This window comes from Xenopus tropicalis, chromosome 8 (assembly GCF_000004195.4).
Source record: "Xenopus tropicalis strain Nigerian chromosome 8, UCB_Xtro_10.0, whole genome shotgun sequence".
Lineage (NCBI taxonomy): Eukaryota > Metazoa > Chordata > Amphibia > Anura > Pipidae > Xenopus > Xenopus tropicalis.
Window position 1 is genome coordinate 129,581,914 of NC_030684.2, and position 21,748 is coordinate 129,603,661.

The 21,748-nt window shown below is 42.9% G+C and overlaps 3 protein-coding genes across 3 annotated transcripts; all 3 read right to left on the reverse strand.

The window, feature by feature from the left end:
• Positions 1–1,611: 1,611 nt before the first annotated feature.
• Positions 1,612–2,577, reverse strand: LOC101735260 (olfactory receptor 1020-like). The gene has a single exon (XM_004917512.3). The coding sequence runs from the start codon at positions 2,575–2,577 to the stop codon at positions 1,612–1,614; it is 966 nt and encodes a 321-aa protein (XP_004917569.3).
• A 4,517-nt stretch (positions 2,578–7,094) lies between these two features.
• or13c5 (olfactory receptor family 13 subfamily C member 5) lies at positions 7,095–8,072 on the reverse strand. The gene has a single exon (XM_002938767.4). It carries the CDS (start codon positions 8,070–8,072, stop codon positions 7,095–7,097), a length of 978 nt encoding a protein of 325 aa, XP_002938813.4.
• A 2,055-nt stretch (positions 8,073–10,127) lies between these two features.
• Positions 10,128–11,786, reverse strand: LOC100489591 (olfactory receptor 5B21-like). Its single transcript, XM_004917336.2, has one exon. The coding sequence runs from the start codon at positions 11,784–11,786 to the stop codon at positions 10,842–10,844; it is 945 nt and encodes a 314-aa protein (XP_004917393.1). The 3' UTR covers positions 10,128–10,841.
• Between the last annotated feature and the right edge of the window lie 9,962 nt (positions 11,787–21,748).

A 21,748-nucleotide genomic window follows, 5' to 3' on the forward strand; every position in this document is an offset into this window, starting at 1 on the left:
CATGGGGTTTTTCCTACACTCCAAAAACATATGAACAGTTTAACTGGCACCTAAATAAATAAGATAAAACTAACCCTGGTGTGTATGTGCTTGGCTGTGTTGTGCCCTCTGCTGGGCTTAGGGTAAAAGCAAATGTATGGCCACCTTATGAATACAAAAATATATTTGGTCTCCAGGCACTTTGCGCTCAGGGTTGATAATGCAGCAGCCTGAACATTTTTTTTTAAAGAAAGGTAAAGTAAAAATAAAAAAAAATAAAATAAAAGGTTAATATCCATATAGATTGTAAGCTCTACGGGGCAGGGACCTCCATCCTCTTGTGCCTTTGACTCTTTCCCTCCCATATAGATTGTAAGCTCTACGGGGCAGGGACCTCCATCCTCTTGTGTCTTTGACTCTTACCCTCCCATATAGATTGTAAGCTCTACGGGGCAGGGACCTCCATCCTCTTGTGCCTTTGACTCTTACCCTCCCATATAGATTGTAAGTTCTACGGGGCAGGGACCTCCATCCTCTTGTGCCTTTGACTCTTACCCTCCCATATAGATTGTAAGCTCTACGGGGCAGGGACCTCCATCCTCTTGTGCCTTTGACTCTTACCCTCCCATATAGATTGTAAGCTCTACGGGGCAGGGACCTCCATCCTCTTGTGTCTTTGACTCTTACCCTCCCATATAGATTGTAAGCTCTACGGGGCAGGGACCTCCATCCTCTTGTGTCTTTGACTCTTACCCTCCCATATAGATTGTAAGCTCTACGGGGCAGGGACCTCCATCCTCTTGTGCCTTTGACTCTTACCCTCCCATATAGATTGTAAGTTCTACGGGGCAGGGACCTCCATCCTCTTGTGCCTTTGACTCTTACCCTCCCATATAGATTGTAAGCTCTACGGGGCAGGGACCTCCATCCTCTTGTGCCTTTGACTCTTACCCTCCCATATAGATTGTAAGCTCTACGGGGCAGGGACCTCCATCCTCTTGTGCCTTTGACTCTTACCCTCCCATATAGATTGTAAGCTCTACAGGGCAGGGACCTCCATCCTCTTGTGCCTTTGACTCTTACCCTCCCATATAGATTGTAAGCTCTACGGGACAGGGACCTCCATCCTCTTGTGTCTTTGACTCTTAACTTATTGCAACTGTATTTATCTTGTATCTATCTGTATTTATTGTTGTACTTTATATTTATCTATTATTATCTTAATAACCCCCTGTTTGTATTAATGTATTCTACTGTACAGCGCTGCGTACATAAGTAGCGCTTTCTAAATAAAGATATACATACATACATACATACATACATACTGTACATTTCCAAGGAGGATTCAAGTTATTGCAGAAGAAATGGATAATGGTTAAAGGAGAAGAAAAGGTAAAAACAAAGTAAGCTTTATCAGAAAGCCAAAAATACTCAAAGAAAGAATTTATTTTCATATTTTGTGTATACGTGTTCTTCTGTGTCAGATTTCCTGTTCTCAGTAAAATCCTTCAGGGCACAGCACGAGTCTGCTCAGTTTACTCCTCTCCCCCCCTCCCTTTTCCTCCTCCCCTTCCCATCTTATCTCTTATGAGATACCAGCAACCAGAGCTGCATCTCTGGTCAAGGAATCTTCTACCCTGTAGTTACATTTTGAAATGCGCCCCCTGTTTTCATAAATTTTTTTCTAATTGTGTCTTTAACATGCTTATTCCTTATACTATAGATAATAGGATTTAGCATCGGTGTCACCGTTGTGTAAACAATCGAAACTGTTTTGTCCACTTCTGGAGAATAGGCCGAGTGAGGCCGCATATACATGAATAGAAGCGTGCCGTAGTATATAGAGACCACTGTTAGATGTGACGCACATGTGGAGAAAGCTTTATGCCTTCCAGCAGTGGAACGAATCTTAAGTATAGTGGAAATGATACGAACATATGAAACAAGAGTCAAAATGAATGAACACAAACCTAATATAGCAGCTGAGATGTACATGGCTACCTCATTGAGATGTGTATCCTGACAAGACAGCCTAAATAAAGGCGGCATCTCACAGAAGAAATGGTTAATCTGGTGGGATCTGCTAAAAGGCAACTGAAACGTGAGATAAACATGAATGGCAGAGTTTATAAAGCTAATCAGCCAGCATCCAGCAGCCATACCTATGCAAAATCTCCTATTCATTATTGTGGTATAGTGTAAGGGTTTATTGATGGCCGCATATCTGTCGTAGGCCATAACAGCCAGAATGAGACACTCAGTCGCCCCTAAAGCTAAACTGAAGAACATCTGGGTTGTACAATCCATTAGTGAAATACTTCTATCCTGAGACAAGGTGATTGCCAGAGTTTTGGGGACTATGGTGGAAGACAAGAAGATATCAATGATGGAGAGGTTGCTCAGGAAAAAGTACATTGGGGTTTGTAGTTCTGAACTGGTTTTTACCACAAGGATAAGTAAAAGGTTTGCAGACAATGTAATGATATAAATGATCAGGAACATTAGAACACATAAAGCCTGTAGGTAGGGGACATTGGTGAGGCCAAGAAGAAAAAACCTGTTCATAGAGGTTTGATTTGAGCTCTCCATATCACTCATTGCTGATCAGAAAGGACATTTGGAGAAACAGTTCAGAATATATTTAAAGAAAGAGCTGTTTGAACGTAATAAGGAGGAGCTTATAGAAGCAGGATTTGTGGTTGGAAGGAATGACTGAGGAGAACATTAAAGCAGTGAAAGTTTTTACCTAAAAGGAAAATGTCATGGGTACAAACTTTTAATAACATGTTTAGAGTGACTAAATGAACCTTAAAATATGACAGGTCTGAAAGTCAGGTACCCTAACCCACAGACTCTCTACCTTCTATTATGGAGGACACACATAGGACAATCCTCATAGCTATCTGACCATTTAACCCATGGGCTGAAAGGACAGGTCCCTTTCCCCTTCTGCCAATGCACTATACACTGGTAGATTTGGAACGTCAGCAGGTAAGATTTCCCTGCACACCTAATCTCTACCAATATGAATAGTGCCTGGTATATTTTGAATGGGATCAGCCGGCCACCATAAATACCAACACTTTGCTTTACCATTTCAGCCAATGATGGCTTTCCATTTTCTTCCCATCTTAAGTCATAAGCTTATTCTTTTGTCTCAGCTTTTTGAAATGGCACAAATTTCTCTTACTGGGCATGAAATGGCGATGAGATGGTTTACTGAATAATATATAGGAAGCTCAGACTGGTAAGAATTGTATATTGTGCTATAGGTGCTAAACGCAAGGAAAGTTTGTGGTGATGTAGCCCATGTTTTGGAACGAGGGTTGCTTTGTTTCAAGTGGTTCTTTCACAAGTGGTTTTCACAAAATTATTGGGTAACATTAACATTAACTCAGTTTACATCAGGTCTTTACTTCTAATCCATTAAGTCTCTTTTTTAGCTGGTATTGTTCGAAAATGCACAATGCATACAATAGAGCTACATGATGCGAGCCAAGGAATAATCTAGCAAACTGAAACTACACTTCCAAATCAATGTCAATTTCAAAGTCATATACAAATATTTGCCTGTAATAAACATGATTAGACTCAGGGGAGGGAAATATATTCCTATGCATAAAATTCCTTATCCAGAAAAAAAGATTTTGTTCATAAAGATATAGATAGGGGCTATAAAAGGGCTGGTTAAATTATTCAAGGTGATTGAAAAGTCTACAATTTGTTCAGGAATGGGATCCCCCACAGAGTCCATTTTCAGCAAATAATTCCATTTTTTTAAGTGATATTCTTTTTCTTTGTAGTAATAAAACACTACCTGTACTTGATCCCAACTAAGATATAATTACCCCTTATTGGGGCAGAACAGCCCTATTGGGTTTATTTCATGGTTAAATGATTCCCTTTTCTCTGTAATAATAAAACAGTACCTGTACTTGATCCCAACTAAGATATAATTACCCCTTATTGGGGGCAGAACAGCCCTATTGGGTTTATTTAATGGTTAAATGATTCCCTTTTCTCTGTAATAATAAAACAGTACCTGTACTTGATCCCAACTAAGATATAATTACCCCTTATTGGGGGCAGAACAGCCCTATTGGGTTTATTTAATGGTTAAATGATTCCCTTTTCTCTGTAATAATAAAACAGTACCTGTACTTGATCCCAACTAAGATATAATTACCCCTTATTGGGGCAGAACAGCCCTATTGGGTTTATTTCATGGTTAAATGATTCCCTTTTCTCTGTAATAATAAAACAGTACCTGTACTTGATCCCAACTAAGATATAATTACCCCTTATTGGGGGCAGAACAGCCCTATTGGGTTTATTTAATGGTTAAATAATTCCCTTTTCTCTGTAATAATAAAACAGTACCTGTACTTGATCCCAACTAAGATATAATTACCCCTTATTGGGGGCAGAACAGTCCTATTATGTATATTTCCAATGTAGTTTCCTTTGGTATCATTGGTAAAACTGAAGTTGATAAAAGTTTACATTGGTTCAGAAGAAAGAAAAGAAATAGAAAGCCTACAGAATATACAGTAGATAAAATGAATCACCACTTTTACTCTCTTAGAACCTGTAGAATGGAAAACACATTTTGCTTGAGGTTTATGAATTCATAGCTCTCTGCTTTTTCCAAATTAGGATTTTTAAAGTGACGCTCCTCGTCTCTATATCTGAAAAAACCTCTGAGAATGTTGACTCCTAAGAAAACAGCTCACCTGTTTTATCTTTACATATCTGTATTGGTCCAGAAGAAAGAAAAGAAATAGTAAACCAATGAAATATACAGTAGATACAATTAACGTTTACTTTCTTAGAACCTGTACAATGGCAAACACAATGGTTTGAGGTTTAGTGATATAACGTTGGTTTTCTCTGATTTTTCAAAAAAAAAAAAAAGAAAAAAAGAAAGAAATTTGAGAAAAGCAGAAAGCAGGATCCTTATATACAATCTGGGATGTGTCTCTGTTGGCCCTGGGGCTGTTGATTCCCAAGACTATTGATTATGGTATGCTATCAAACATCAGTTATATATTTTTCTTAATTAGAAAAAGTAATTACACATATAAGAATAACAAAGCTTGCATTTAGTTGAAGTTCAATGGTGCTATTAAAGTTTGTATAGTATTGCAGTACATAGCAACCAAGCAGCAAATGAAAATACAGTAAGGGTCTGGGTTGCTATGGGTTACTAGACCTCATCCAGACTGTGGCTCCTAAAGCAAATAAAGTGCTGTCTTGTATAAAAAGGGCATTGACTCAAGGGATGAATTTTGCCCCTTTATAGGTCCCTGGTAAGGCCTCACCGTGAGTATGGGGGGCAGTTTTGGGCTCCAGTCCTTAAGAAGGATATTAATGAGCTGGAGAGAGTGCAGAGACTGCAACTAAACTGGTAAAGGGGATGGAAGGGTTAAACTATGAGGGTTGGGGTTGTTTTCTCTGGAAAAGAGGCGCTTGCGAGGGGACATGATTACTCTGTACAAGTACATTAGAGGGGATTATAGGCAGATGGGGGGGGTTCTTTTTTCCCATGAAAACAATCAAAGCACCAGAGGCCCCCCCTTTAGATTAGAGGAGTGGAGCTTCCATTACAAGCAGTGTAGGGGGTTCCTCACGGTGAGGGCAGTGAGGGGGTTGGGGAATGCCCTGCCGGGGGATGTTGGGTAGGGGGTTCCTCACGGTGAGGGCAGTGAGGTTGGGGAATGCCCTGCCGGGGGATGTTGGGTAGAGGGTTCCTCACGGTGAGGGCAGGGAGATTGGGGAATGCCCTGTCGGGGGATGTTGGGTAGAGGGTTCCTCACGGTGAGGGCAGGGAGATTGGGGAATGCCCTGCCGGGGGATGTTGGGTAGGGGGTTCCTCACGGTGAGGGCAGTGAGGGGGTTGGGGAATGCCCTGCCGGGGGATGTTGGGTAGGGGGTTCCTCACGGTGAGGGCAGTGAGGGGGTTGGGGAATGCCCTGCCGGGGGATGTTGGGTAGGGGGTTCCTCACGGTGAGGGCAGTGAGGGGGTTGGGGAATGCCCTGCCGGGGGATGTTGGATAGGGGGTTCCTCACGGTGAGGGCAGTGGGGTTGGGGAATGCCCTGCCGGGGGATGTTGGGTAGGGGGTTCCTCACGGTGATGGCAGTGAGGGGGTTGGGGAATGCCCTGCCGGGGGATGTTGGGTAGGGGGTTCCTCACGGTGAGGGCAGTGAGGGGGTTGGGGAATGCCCTGCCGGGGGATGTTGGGTAGGGGGTTCCTCACGGTGAGGGCAGTGGGGTTGGGGAATGCCCTGCCGGGGGATGTTGGGTAGGGGGTTCCTCACGGTGAGGGCAGTGAGGGGGTTGGGGAATGCCCTGCCGGGGATGTTGGGTAGGGGGTTCCTCACGGTGAGGGCAGTGAGGGGGTTGGGGAATGCCCTGCCGGGGGATGTTGGGTAGGGGGTTCCTCACGGTGAGGGCAGTGAGGGGGTTGGGGAATGCCCTGCCGGGGGATGTTGGGTAGGGGGTTCCTCACGGTGAGGGCAGTGGGGTTGGGGAATGCCCTGCCGGGGGATGTTGGGTAGGGGGTTCCTCACGGTGAGGGCAGTGAGGGGGTTGGGGAATGCCCTGCCGGGGGATGTTGGGTAGGGGGTTCCTCACGGTGAGGGCAGTGAGGGGGTTGGGGAATGCCCTGCCGGGGGATGTTGGGTAGAGGGTTCCTCACGGTGAGGGCAGTGAGGGGGTTGGGGAATGCCCTGCCGGGGGATATTGGGTAGGGGGTTCCTCACGGTGAGGGCAGTGAGGGGGTTGGGGAATGCCCCAACCCCCTCACTGCCCTCACCGTGAGGAACCCCCTACCCAACATCCCCCGGCAGGGCATTCCCCAACCCCCTCACTGCCCTCACCGTGAGGAACCCTCTACCCAACAAGAGGACTCAAGAGGTCAGAATCAGGAATAGGAGATTCTTGGAGTAATACAGCACTGAGGGCATCACCCAGCACTGGCGACTAGATCACATATCTGTGAGTCTCATCTCTGCCGTGTTGTGAGCGCTACAGCTGGGATCAATATGATTGATTGATGTTGCAGCGCTGGGTCCTGGGTTCACTTCCATCTTCGGCAATATTAAACAATAATTATTAGTCGCTATGATTCCAAAAAATTATTTTCATAAATCCAGGTACAAGTTCATTCATTTTTTTTCTAACTGTGTTTTTAACGTGTTTATTTCTTATACTGTAGATAATAGGATTCAGCATCGGTGTCAAAACCGTGTAAATAATGGACACTGTCTTATCCACTTCTGGGGAATAGGCCGAGTGAGGCCGCATATACATTAATAGGATGGTGCCATAGTATATAGAGACCACCGCTAGATGTGACGCACACGTGGAGAAAGCTTTATACCTTCCAGCAGTGGAACGAATCTTAAGTATAGTGGAAATGATATGAACATATGAAACGAGAGTCAAAATAAATGAACACACACCTATTATAGCAGCTGAGATGTACATAACTACCTCATTGAGATACGGATCCTGACAAGACAGCAAAAAGAAAGGAGGCATCTCACAGAAGAAATGGTTGATCTGGCGGGATCTGCAAAAAGGCAACTGAAATGTGAGATAAACATGAATGGCAGAGTTTATAAAGCTAATCAGCCAGCATCCAGCAGCCATACCTATGCAAAATCTCTTATTCATTATTGTGGTATAGTGTAATGGTTTATTGATAGCCGCATATCTGTCGTAGGCCATAACAGCCAGAATGAGACACTCAGTCGCCCCTAAACCTAAACAGAAGAACATCTGGGTTGCACAATCCATTAGGGAAATACTTTTATCCTGAGACAAGGTGACTGCCATGATTTTGGGGACTATGGTGGAAGAGAAGAAGATATCAATGGTGGAGAGGTTGCTCAGGAAAAAGTACATTGGGGTTTGAAGCTTTGCATTGATTTTCACCACAAGGATAAGTAAAAGGTTTGCAGACAATGTAATGATATAAATGATCAGGAACATTAGAACACATAAAGCCCGCAGGTAGGGGATATTGGTGAGGCCAAGAAGGAAGAACCTGTTCATGGAGGTTTCATTTGAGTTCTCCATACTACTCATGGCTGATCAGAAAGTATATCTGAAAAATAGTTCAGAATATATTTAAAGAAAGGGCACCTTGCTGTGAAATGAGGAGGAGGTTCTAGAGGCAGAAATTGCAGCCGAAAAGAATGACTGAGGAGAATATCAAAGCTGTGGAAGTTTTTTTAAACTTTTAATAAAGTGTGATTGACTATACGATAAGCTACTTGTCATTTGAAACTTAAAAAAAATGCACTTTACCCTCCGACTATGTACCTTCTTTTAAACGAGAAGGAAAGGTAAAAACTCAATAAGCTTTATCAGAAAGGTCTATGTAAATACAGCCATAAGCACTCACAGAAAAGCTGCACTGAGTCCTCTATCAAAAGAAACATGTTCTTCAGTATCAGACTGCTTGCTCTCAGAAAAATCTTTCAGGGCATGGCACATGCTCAGTTTGCTCCTCTCTTCCTTTCCCCCTCCCTTCTTCTGCTCCGCACCATCAGAATTTGCTCCCCCTCCCAACTGTGCTGTGCTGTGTAATCTGAGCTACCAGCAGCTAGAGCTGCAGCATGGAAGCTACTGAGACAAGGGTAAAATGGCAGCTGCTATCTTAAACAAACAGAGGGAGTGTATAGGGCTGTTTGGTCAGGTATGGTAATGCCTTCTGCAAAATAAATATAGTGTTCTAGGTGGTTATATTGTGACTAATCTATTGGCAATAAAATGCCAAAATGCCTTTCCTTCTTCTTTAAAGAGACCAAATACAGGTAAATCCTTATTGCTGTCTGACCAATTGGCCTATGGGCTGAAAGGATTGATACCCCTCTGGCAAGGCTACCATTCTGTTGTTCTATTCTTGCAAACAGCTCAAATGATCAAAACAGGAGCAACTGAAGAAGAGCTGTTTCTCTTCCCTTCCTCATCTGCCGAAGCACTACACTTGCAAAAATAAGATAAGATTCTCCAGTATACCCAAATCTTCCCTTAATCCCGTTAAAATCCCAGTTTGGCCAGCCAAGTTGCAGAAGAATTACTGTAAATGGCGGGAAAAGCTGAAAGGTTTCATTTGAGGTTACAGGCAACAGATGAACTTTTGGAGTGAAATATAGAAGCCAAAGTGGTTGGCAAAGGACCATGCCCACATATAAAGACTACTTAGCTCACCGAGAGACAGGCACAGTCACTTTAATACATTATTCTTTTAAAAATACACAGATTTTGAAATGATGTAAATTGTTATTCCTGACCGTGTTACCCATTATATTTCCCCTTTAGCTGAGACTGAGAGTTCATATGATTATACAGTGCAGTATTGATGCTTTGTTTCACGCATTAAGTAGATAGATTAGACACAATCATCTGGAACTCTGGAGGACACTTTTTACATTCTGAATCCCATTGTTTTGCGTGAAGGAAACACTAAACTTTTTTGTATATTAAATGTTTGTATTGTTATCAAGGAATTTTACTTTTTAGGTTGACTTAGGATAGTGAGGTAATAAATACGCAAAGTATAAAATTCACAGTGGTGATAAAATTGTGGCTAATGTATTTACTAGACTACAATTAGTGATGGGACAAATTTTGTGGCAGGAATGGGTTCACAGGAAAATTCAGCATTTTGCCATTGGCCAATTTTTTTTTCAAGTACCGCAATAATTCGCCACAAAAAAAATTTGGCAAATGAGGAAAAAGTTGCAGTCACATCAAAAAATTTGCAGTTGTGCCAAAAAAGTCACAGTTGCCTCAAATAAATTGCTATTGCATAAAAAAAGTCACGATCCCAACTAAGATATAATTACCCCTTATTGGGGGCAGAACAGCCCTATTGGGTTTATTTAATGGTTAAATCATTACCTTTTCTCTGTATTAATAAAACAGTATCTGTACTTGATCCCAACTAAGATATAATTACCCCTTATTGGGGGCAGAACAGCCCTATTGGGTTTATTTCATGGTTAAATGATTCCCTTTTCTCTGTAATAATAAAACAGTACCTGTACTTGATCCCAACTAAGATATAATTACCCCTTATTGGGGCAGAACAGCCCTATTGGGTTTATTTAATGGTTAAATGATTCCCTTTTCTCTGTAATAATAAAACAGTACCTGTACTTGATCCCAACTAAGATATAATTACCCCTTATTGGGGCAGAACAGTCCTATTTAATGTTTAAATACATTTTTTAGCAGACTTGGAAAACCCCAGGTCCTGAGCATTCTGTATAACAGGTCCCATACCTGTACTGTAATTTAGTAGTAACGTAGTTAATAGTAATGTAGTTAATAGTAATGTAGTTTCTGTTGGTAAAACTGATAAAAGCTTACCTGGATCATCATTACATATCTGTATTGGACCAGAAGAAAGAAAAGAAATAGAAAGCCTACAGAATATACAGTAGATAAAATGAAACACCACTTTTACTTTCTTAGAACCTGTACAATGGAAAATATGTTTTGCTTGAGGTTTATTGATTCATAGCTCTCTGTTTTGTTTTTTCCAAGCAGGAGTTTGAAAGTGATGATCCATGTCTCTATAGCTGAGAAAAGCAGAAAGCATGAAGCTTATATACAATCGGGTATGTGTCTCAGTTGGCCCTGAGGCCGTTGACTCCCAAGACAATTGTTTTTTTTTAGTGTATATGGTATTCTCTTAAACATCAATTATATTTACTCTTTCTATTTAGAAAAAGCAATGGCAAAAAATTAAAATTGCAAAGCTTGTATAAAGTTAGAAAAGAGTTTAGAAATAGTGATAAGCACATTTTTTCGCCAGGAATGGATATGGTATGGTACCAGAGATATTCATTTAATAAGCCAAGGCATTAGTTCATTCAGTTTTTTTCTAATTGTGTCTTTAACATGCTCATTCCTTATACTATAGATAATAGGATTCAGCATTGGTGTCACCGTTGTGTAAATAATGGACACGGTCTTGTCCACTTCTGGAGAATAGGCCGAGTGAGGCCGCATATACATGAATAGAAGCGTGCCGTAGTACAGAGAGACCACCGCTAGATGTGACGCACACGTGGAGAAAGCTTTATACCTTCCAGCAGTGGAACGAATCTTAAGTATAGTGGAAATGATATGAACATAAGAAACGAGAGTCAAAACGAATGAGCACACACCTATTATCCCAGCTGAGATGTACATGGCTACCTCATTGAGGTTTGTATCTCGGCAAGACAGCCTAAATAAAGGCGGCATCTCACAGAAGAAATGGTTAATCTGGTGGGATCTGCAAAAAGGCAACTGAAATGTGAGATAAACATGAATGGCAGAGTTTATAGTACTAATAATCCAAGACCCAGCAGCCATACCTATGCAAAATCCCTTATTCATTATTGTGGTATAGTGTAAGGGTTTATTGATAGCCGCATATCTGTCGTAGGCCATAACAGCCAGAATGAGACACTCAGTTGTTCCTAAAGTTAAACTGAAGAACATCTGGGTTGCACAATCCATTAGTGAAATACTTTTATCCTGAGACAAGGTGATTGCCATGATTTTGGGGACTATGGTGGAAGAGAAGAAGAAATCAATAATGGAGAGGTTGCTCAGGAAAAAGTACATTGGGGTTTGTAGTTGTGGGTTAATTTTCACCACAAGGATAAGTAAAAGGTTTGCAGACAATGTAATGATATAAATGATCAGGAACATTAGAACACATAAAGCCTGTAGGTATGGGATATTGGTGAGGCCAAGAAGGAGGAACCTGTTCATGGAGGTTTGATTAGAGTTTTCCATATCACTCATTGCTGATCAGAAATTATATCTGAAAAATAGTTGAAATGAGGAGAAGGTTCTAGAAGCAGAATTCCTGGCTGGAAGGAAAGACTGAACATCAAAGCAGTAGAAGTTTTTTTCAGCTACCCTCTCCAACATACTCTGTGCCTTTTTTAAGGAGGCTAATCCTCATTGCTATCTGACCAATGGGCCCATGGATAAGATTTTCCAGCATACCCAGTCTCTAAATTAAATGACATGTATGGTTACATGGATTTTTGTTGGGATCAGCTGGCCACCAAAAATTATATTGTTTATTTTGTACAATAGAATTGACATGTGTATGGCTGGCTTTAGTGCCTCTCGGATTTTTTATGAGCAGCAAGTTGGTTTCTGCAGTCAACCAAAAGTATTACCATTTCAGTCAATTAGCATGAGTGAAATCCAATGGGGATACTTTTGTTGTTTGTCCATTCCCGTCCCACCTTAAGTCTGAGATGATGGTTTCTCCAGATATCTGTGGTTCTACCTATGGCCTCCTTTCCCTTGAGTTACATTTGAGTTGCATAATAACATTGCTAATTTCTAATATCTAGCCTAAGTTTTGGAGACATGTAGAAGGGTGTGTTGGCTTTTGTGAAATTGTGTGGGGAGTCTTCTCATAGGGCAGTAGTCTTCTGGTAGAGGATGCAGAAGAATTAACTGGCAGGAAAATATAAAAGGGTCCCCTAAGGGTACAGGCAATGGATGACCTTCTGAAGCAGAGGCTGACAGTGATGGAATATACATGGCACAATATTGGGTATAGGACCACACCCACATACAGTATGTAGACTACTTAATCTCACCAATTGTGTTATCATGGAAATTTGATATACACTTAAATATCTATGAATTATAAAATTACTGAAGAAAAATAAGTAGGATTAAAAACTAAGAGCTGGGTGGAGTGGCTTGCCAAAGTAGCAGATTGCAGCTCACTAAAGATTGGGAAATCCCACACAACCAAACAGGATAAGGAGAAGCTGCAGGGCAAATGCTAACCCCTTGCACAACTGGAGTTGGCACCACTAGCAAAAGTTGAATCAGGGGAGGACACCGGAGGCTGGGGGGGCAGCAGTATTAGGCATTAAGTCTGGGTCGCTGGGGCCCACCGGGTTTTTCCCAGTATCTGGGCAGCCCAGTCTCACCCTGGGTGCCATACAGTATCATAAAAAGAAGATAAGACTGATTTCCAGCAAGAAATAAACCTACAAACTTACCTTTCCAACTTACTTTCCAAAGCTAAGATCAAGGAAATGCTGCAGGAGATGAGTATGGTCTTGAAAGAGAAGCGAGCTGCAAAATATTAAAAAAGACATCTCACTTGCAAGCGGAACCAAAGCAAGTTCAATTCCAATTATACACACATAGGGATTTTTTGGTTAAAAAATAGGGAAAACAGTATGTTCTTATGTTCATGTTGAAAACGGGTGTATACTGTTTCTTTAAAGCAGTGATCTTCAACCAGTGGCTCAAGTTGCGTTCCAATTTTCATCAATAACTTTTTATTCTACTTGTGTTGCACCCCAACTCTCTTTACATTTGAATATGGTTCATGGGTAAAAAAGATAGGGGACCCCTGCTTTAAAGGAAATACTAACAAAAGCCAAAGATGTTCATGACTTCCTATATGATCAATGCACCATTAAACTATTCCATGACATCCCACAATCCACATTAATGAAAAATAATCTACTGAAACCCCTCACCGATATACTGATAGAAAACAGCATCCAATATAGGTGGGGATACCCCTTTTCCCTGACAGCATTTAAAGATGGCAACCAGGCTATAACTTCATCCTAAAACTGCAGCTCCAGCACATTGCCCAACCAGGATGGTCTATCAGCTCCAGCATTGCTCTTGTACTAGACTTTTCAAGGTGAATGGCTCCAGATTCACACTTCTAAGCGTTCTCCACATACACATAAAATGAGAGGTTCTTGGACTTGGATGTACCAGCCTCTGGCTACCTGCAACCTTGCTATATCTAAGTACACAGCTATAAAATTTACTCTTACCATATTCCTAAACCCATGCAGTAGGGGTCCTCAAACTTTTTAAGCAAGGGGCCAGTTCATGGTATCTCAGACTGTTGGGGGTCAAACTACAGCTCACTCCTGCATCCTCCATCTCCCAGCTCCCCCGCACCATCCATGCTCCCTTTCCCAGCTTCCCCCCTCCCGCTCCCCGCTGCATCCTCTCTCTTCCAGTTTCCCGGCTCCATCCATCCTCCCTCTCCCAGCTCCCGCTTTCTGCTGAGTCTTCTCTCTTCCAGCTCCCCCCACATTGTTTGTCCTCCCAGCTCCCCACTGAGTGCTCTTTCTTTCATCGCCCCCTGGTCTGTCTGTCCTCCCTCTCCCAGCTCCCACCTGCCGATTCCCGTTGAGTCCTCCCTCTTCCAGCTTCCCCTGCTCTGCTGTCCTCCCTCTCCCAGTCCTCCTTCTCCGCTCCCAGGGGCGAGGACGCAGCGGGGGCCGGGTAAATTACCCTGGGGGGCTGGATCTGGCCTGTGGATCCCTGCGAAACAATGATTTCCATTACAGGATATCTGCATTTATTGCATCGTCATCTGAGGGCCTGAGGATCATGAACCTGCAGAGATTTTAAGGATTCTCCTAACCTTCTAAAGATATTGGGACATATATATTATGCTGTCTAAAATGAATTCACAGAAAAAAAACGGCGTAAAAAGCGGTGTAAAGTAAACTGAGAAGATAGCCGTCCAAACGCCAGATTTTATGCCGTTATTTTACGTAATTTCCGGTGGAAGAAAAAACCTGTAAAAAATTACGCCAAATTTTATGCCATTTCTTACATGGTAAAGTCTGCTGATGTATGGCCAATTATCTTGCCCAAATTCTTTGCAATTTTACATTGAGGATTGTTATTCTTAAATTGCTGCAATATTTGCCCATACAGTGTTTCATGGAGTGGGGTACCCTCCCCATCTTTACTTCTGCCCCTGCCTCTCTGCTCTTTTTACACACAACTTTTCCAGTCTTTCCTTGCCCCGTCCCAGCTTTTTTTAAAATGTGTTGCCGGCATAAAATTCAAAATGAACAGATATTTTTCAGAAAACAATAAAATGCCTCAGTTTCAACATTTGATATGTTGTCTTTGTACTGTTTGCAATTAAATAGAGGATTTAAATGATTTGCAGATTTATTTACACTTTACCTAGCACCCCGACTTTTTTGGAAACAGAGTTGTTTATGTATTAGATGTAAACTTGTTGGCAATCTGTTACCTGGCTGGTAATTGTATCGACTATGTAAAATAAAATCTTGCTTTCCCCTTTCCCCAATCCCGTCCCCTTTATTCTGTACCTTCTCCCATGTTAAATACCTAAAATAAAGTATATATTTAAAAAATATACAGAGATCTATTGTGACCTGGGACTGTTGCTGCTCCATAGCTTGCCTATTAGAGTTATTCACGTTCTATTCCAATGAAAAGATAGTAAAGACTGACGGTGTAATTGTGATTGTATAATATCCAATCTTGATAAAGGAAATGCATTGAAGCAATAACCATAAACATACACTAGGGGGCACATTTACTAATCCACGAACGTCCGAAAAGCGCCCGAATACGTTTTTTTCGTAATGATCGGTATTTTGCGACTTTTTCGCGAATTGTGGCAAATTTTTTGAGTGCTCAATACGAAAAAGTCACGACAATTCACGAAAGTCGTAATGGCTATGAAAAAGTTGCGACAATTCACGCAAGTCATAATGGTTACGAAAAAGTCGCGACAACTTACGAAAAAGTCGTAACGCCGACGAAAAAATCGCAAAAAAATACGTCGCAAAATGTTCGTTTTCCAATCCGAATTTTTCTGATTTGGATTCGTGGATTAGTAAAATCAGCCCCTAGGGGTACATCAACTAAAATTCATTTTTTTCTGGCCTTGAAAGTCGTATGGACTCGACATGGTATAAATTCGAATTAAACTTGGTCATTGCTGTATTTCTAAAATTGTCATGATAATGCTTAAATCGTTCTTACAAAAATTTGAGTTTATACCCACGTTCATTTCCATGAATCTTTTTAATTTTTCCAAAACAGGAATTGCCCCAGCAGCCATTTTAGGAGCATTGGCGCTCATTCTTGTAAAACATTGATGTGTTTAAGTTTCACTTGAAACTGGGTAAAACTGAAAACAATGATGGGATTAACTTCCCCTTGAAAGATGTAAAATGGAAAACAATAAGGGGATCAACTTGTCCTAGAAGAACGGCCTGTCACTGACTATTCTATTTCTCTGCTATTCTAAGCCTCCATAGGACTCAATGGTACTCGACAGATCAATCCATTTGAATTTTTATTTTACAAAAAAAATCAACTAAACATTAATAAATCATGAATTATGGGAGTTATTTTCGAAAAAACTCCACTTTTTCTGGGAATAATAATGAAAAAATTGAGTTCTGGTGAAAACCCTCTTGTAAATCTAGAAATTATCTAAAAGTAAGAAAAAAAAATGACTTTATCTCATAATTGCTTAGTAAATTTTCCCCTAGGTCTATGTTATATGAACTCTTTGGAAAAAACTAGCAAACTGAATCTTCAATTAAAAAACAAATGTCAATTTCTAGCAACTAACTGATATAATAATAATATTTGCCTGTAATAAAAAGAACAGACTCTCTCAGGGGAGAGAAATATCTTCCTGTACATAAAATTCTTTACCCAGAAAAAGAGATTTATATAAATGAGTAAATGTACCTTTTTTATTCCTGTGTGCGCTAGAATATATTATTGCTAAATTCTCTGGTTAAGATGTTTTTGGAACTGGTACTTGATGGAATAGTATTTTTCCTTTATAAATTATATTTTTTTTCTGGGGGGGGCTAATAACGGAAGAGCAGTAGGGCCACCAAAAAACAAAAATTCCGGTGAATTATGACTTTTTAAAGTCATAATTATGAGTTTAAAAGTCATAATTATGACTTTAAAAAGTCATAATTCACCGGAATTTTTTTTTTTTTGGTGGCCCTACTGCTCTTCCGTAGCTAATATATTTATATTCCCAGTGTAGTTACCTTGGGTATCATGGTAACAGTTTGAAAACCAACTTGACCAAAGCTCACCTGCTTCATATTTCCATGTTTGTATTGGTCCAGAAGAAAGAAAGGGAATAGTCAAGCCCACAGAATACACAACAGATACAACTGAACCTCACTTTTACTTTCTCAGAACCTGTGAAGATGTTTTGCTTGAAGTATATTGGTTCACAGATTTTCTTTAATTGTTCCAGTACTGTACTTTTGAAGAAGTTCCTTATTACTGTATCTGAGCAAAGCAGAATGCACGATCCTTAAATACAATTTGGGATGTGTCCCTGTTGGCCCCTGAGGCTGCTGACTCCCAAGACAACTGATTTTTAAGTGTTTATGGTATGCTATCCAACATTAGTTATATTAATTTCTTATTTGGGAAAAAAAAAGAATTACGTTAGTTGTAAAATAACAAAGATTGTATTAAACTGATAAAGATAGCCATAACTTTTTAGAAAATGTAATTACTAGTGTGTCAAAGTAATTAATATATTATATAATTTTGCCCTGCACATGTAAAAGCTGCATGTTTGCTTTAGAAACATGATTATAGTTTATATAAACAAAGCTGCTGTGTAGGCAAGGGAGCAGCCATTCCAGCTGGAAAAAAAGGAGAAAAGGCACAGATTACATAGCAGAGAACCGCAGTGTGGGTCAGCAGTACATTATATTTTAGTTACTTGGGGACTGATTAATCAAAGTACGAGTTTGAATCCCGAAATGGGTAAAATTCGGATTAGATACGATCATTTCTGATGATTGAAAATGTCACGAAAATGCTTACAAAAAAATTGTATTAGTCACGATAATATCATATTGGCGATCCGAAAGTCACAAAATTTTCATATCCGAATAATCGTTAATGGCGGGAAAAACTTTCTGACTTTGATCCTTCAGTGCATGATTTTGGAAGCCTCCCATAGGGCTCAATGGCACTCTGCAGCTCCAACCCGGCCCAAGGAAAGTCTCCCATAGGGCTCAATGGCACTCTGCAGCTCCAACCCGGCCCAAGGAAAGTCTCCCATAGGGCTCAATGGCACTCTGCAGCTCCAACCTGGCCCAAGGAAAGTCTCCCATAGGGCTCAATGGCACTCTGCAGCTCCAACCCGGCCCAAGGAAAGTCTCCCGTAGGGCTCAATGGAACTCTGCAGCTCCAACCCGGCCCAAGGAAAGTCTCCCGTAGGGCTCAATGGCACTCTGCAGCTCCAACCCGGCCCAAGGAAAGTCTCCCGTAGGGCTCAATGGCACTCTGCAGCTCCAACCCGGCCCAAGGAAAGTCTCCCGTAGGGCTCAATGGCACTCTGCAGCTCCAACCCGGCCCAAGGAAAGCCTCCCGTAGGGCTCAATGGCACTCTGCAGCTCCAACCCGGCCCAAGGAAAGTCTCCCGTAGGGCTCAATGGCACTCTGCAGCTCCAACCCGGCCCAAGGAAAGTCTCCCGTAGGGCTCAATGGCACTCTGCAGCTCCAACCCGGCCCAAGGAAAGTCTCCCGTAGGGCTCAATGGCACTCTGCAGCTCCAACCCGGCCCAAGGAAAGTCTCCCGTAGGGCTCAATGGCACTCTGCAGCTCCAACCCGGCCCAAGGAAAGTTTCCCGTAGGGCTCAATGGCACTCTGCAGCTCCAACCCGGCCCAAGGAAAGCCTCCCGTAGGGCTCAATGGCACTCTGCAGCTCCAACCCGGCCCAAGGAAAGCCTCCCGTAGGGCTCAATGGCACTCTGCAGCTCCAACCCGGCCCAAGGAAAGCCTCCCGTAGGGCTCAATGGCACTCTGCAGCTCCAACCCGGCCCAAGGAAAGTCTCCCATAGGGCTCAATGGCACTCTGCAGCTCCAACCCGACCCAAGGAAAGTCTCCCATAGGGCTCAATGGCACTCTGCAGCTCCAACCCGGCCCAAGGAAAGTCTCCCATAGGGCTCAATGGCACTCTGCAGCCCCAACCCGGCCCAAGGAAAGTCTCCCATAGGGCTCAATGGCACTCTGCAGCTCCAACCCGGCCCAAGGAAAGTCTCCCATAGGGCTCAATGGCACTCTGCAGCTCCAACCCGGCCCAAGGAAAGTCTCCCATAGGGCTCAATGGCACTCTGCAGCTCCAACCCGGCCCAAGGAAAGTCTCCCATAGGGCTCAATGGCACTCTGCAGCTCCAACCCGGCCCAAGGAAAGCCTCCCATAGGGCTCAATGGCACTCTGCAGCTCCAACCCGGCCCAAGGAGAGCTCACTTGTACTGAGAACTATCCCCCCTACCCCTGTATTCCCTCACTTGTACTGAGAGCTATCTCCCATAACCCTGTATTCCCTCACTTGTACTGAGAGCTATCTCCCATAACCCTGTATTCCCTCACTTGTACTGAGAGCTATATACCCTACCCCTGTATTCCCTCACTTGTACTGAGAGCTATCTCCCATACCCCTGTATTCCCTCACTTGTACTGAGAGCTATCCCCCATACCCCTGTATTCCCTCACTTGTACTGAGAGCTATCCCCCCTACCCCTGTATTCCCTCACTTGTACTGAGAGCTATCCCCCCTACCCCTGTATTCCCTCACTTGTACTGAGAGCTATCTCCCATAACCCTGTATTCCCTCACTTGTACTGAGAGCTATCTCCCATACCCCTGTATTCCCTCACTTGTACTGAGAGCTATCCCCCCTACCCCTGTATTCCCTCACTTGTACTGAGAGCTATCCCCCCTACCCCTGTATTCCCTCACTTGTACTGAGAGCTATCCCCCCTACCCCTGTATTCCCTCACTTGTACTGAGAGCTATCTCCCATAACCCTGTATTCCCTCACTTGTACTGAGAGCTATCTCCCATACCCCTGTATTCCCTCACTTGTACTGAGAGCTATCCCCCCTACCCCTGTATTCCCTCACTTGTACTGAGAGCTATCTCCCATAACCCTGTATTCCCTCACTTGTACTGAGAGCTATCTCCCATAACCCTGTATTCCCTCACTTGTACTGAGAGCTATCTCCCATACCCCTGTATTCCCTCACTTGTACTGAGAGCTATCCCCCCTACCCCTGTATTCCCTCACTTGTACTGAGAGCTATCTCCCCTACCCCTGTATTCCCTCACTTGTACTAAGAGCTATCTCCCATACCCCTGTATTCCCTCACTTGTACTGAGAGCTATCCCCCCTACCCCTGTATTCCCTCACTTGTACTGAGAGCTATCCCCCCTACCCCTGTATTCCCTCACTTGTACTGAGAGCTATCTCCCCTACCCCTGTATTCCCTCACTTGTACTGAGAGCTATCCCCCCTACCCCTGTATTCCCTCACTTGTACTGAGAGCTATCCCCCCTACCCCTGTATTCCCTCACTTGTACTGAGAGCTATCTCCCATAACCCTGTATTCCCTCACTTGTACTGAGAGCTATATACCCTACCCCTGTATTCCCTCACTTGTACTGAGAGCTATCTCCCCTACCCCTGTATTCCCTCACTTGTACTGAGAGCTATCTCCCATAACCCTGTATTCCCTCACTTGTACTGAGAGCTATCTCCCATACCCCTGTATTCCCTCACTTGTACTGAGAGCTATATACCCTACCCCTGTATTCCCTCACTTGTACTGAGAGCTATCTCCCATAACCCTGTATTCCCTCACTTGTACTGAGAGCTATCTCCCATACCCCTGTATTCCCTCACTTGTACTGAGAGCTATATACCCTACCCCTGTATTCCCTCACTTGTACTGAGAGCTATCTCCCCTACCCCTGTATTCCCTCACTTGTACTGAGAGCTATCTCCCATACCCCTGTATTCCCTCACTTGTACTGAGAGCTATCTCCCCTACCCCTGTATTCCCTCACTTGTACTGAGAGCTATCTCCCATACCCCTGTATTCCCTCACTTGTACTGAGAGCTATCTCCCATACCCCTGTATTCCCTCACTTGTACTGAGAGCTATATACCCTACCCCTGTATTCCCTCACTTGTACTGAGAGCTATCTCCCCTACCCCTGTATTCCCTCACTTGTACTGAGAGCTATCTCCCCTACCCCTGTATTCCCTCACTTGTACTGAGAGCTATCTCCCATACCCCTGTATTCCCTCACTTGTACTGAGAGCTATCTCCCCTACCCCTGTATTCCCTCACTTGTACTGAGAGCTATCTCCCATACCCCTGTATTCCCTCACTTGTACTGAGAGCTACATACCCTACCCCTGTATTCCCTCACTTGTACTGAGAGCTATCTCCCATACCCCTGTATTCCCTCACTTGTACTGAGAGCTATCTCCCATACCCCTGTATTCCCTCACTTGTACTGAGAGCTATATACCCTACCCCTGTATTCCCTCACTTGTACTGAGAGCTATCTCCCATACCCCTGTATTCCCTCACTTGTACTGAGAGCTATCTCCCATACCCCTGTATTCCCTCACTTGTACTGAGAGCTATATACCCTACCCCTGTATTCCCTCACTTGTACTGAGAGCTATCTCCCATAACCCTGTATTCCCTCACTTGTACTGAGAGCTATCTCCCATACCCCTGTATTCCCTCACTTGTACTGAGAGCTACATACCCTACCCCTGTATTCCCTCACTTGTACTGAGAGCTATCTCCCATAACCCTGTATTCCCTCACTTGTACTGAGAGCTATCTCCCATAACCCTGTATTCCCTCACTTGTACTGAGAGCTATCTCCCATAACCCTGTATTCCCTCACTTGTACTGAGAGCTATCTCCCATACCCCTGTATTCCCTCACTTGTACTGAGAGCTATCTCCCATACCCCTGTATTCCCTCACTTGTACTGAGAGCTATATACCCTACCCCTGTATTCCCTCACTTGTACTGAGAGCTATCTCCCATAACCCTGTATTCCCTCACTTGTACTGAGAGCTATCTCCCATACCCCTGTATTCC

What these genes read in the sequence shown, in the direction of transcription:
- LOC101735260 (XM_004917512.3), bottom strand. Translation starts at nt 2,577, where the DNA reads ATGAGTGATATGGAGAGCTCAAATCAAACCTCTATGAACAGGTTTTTT.
- or13c5 (XM_002938767.4), bottom strand. Translation starts at nt 8,072, where the DNA reads ATGAGTAGTATGGAGAACTCAAATGAAACCTCCATGAACAGGTTCTTC.
- LOC100489591 (XM_004917336.2), bottom strand. Translation starts at nt 11,786, where the DNA reads ATGGAAAACTCTAATCAAACCTCCATGAACAGGTTCCTCCTTCTTGGC.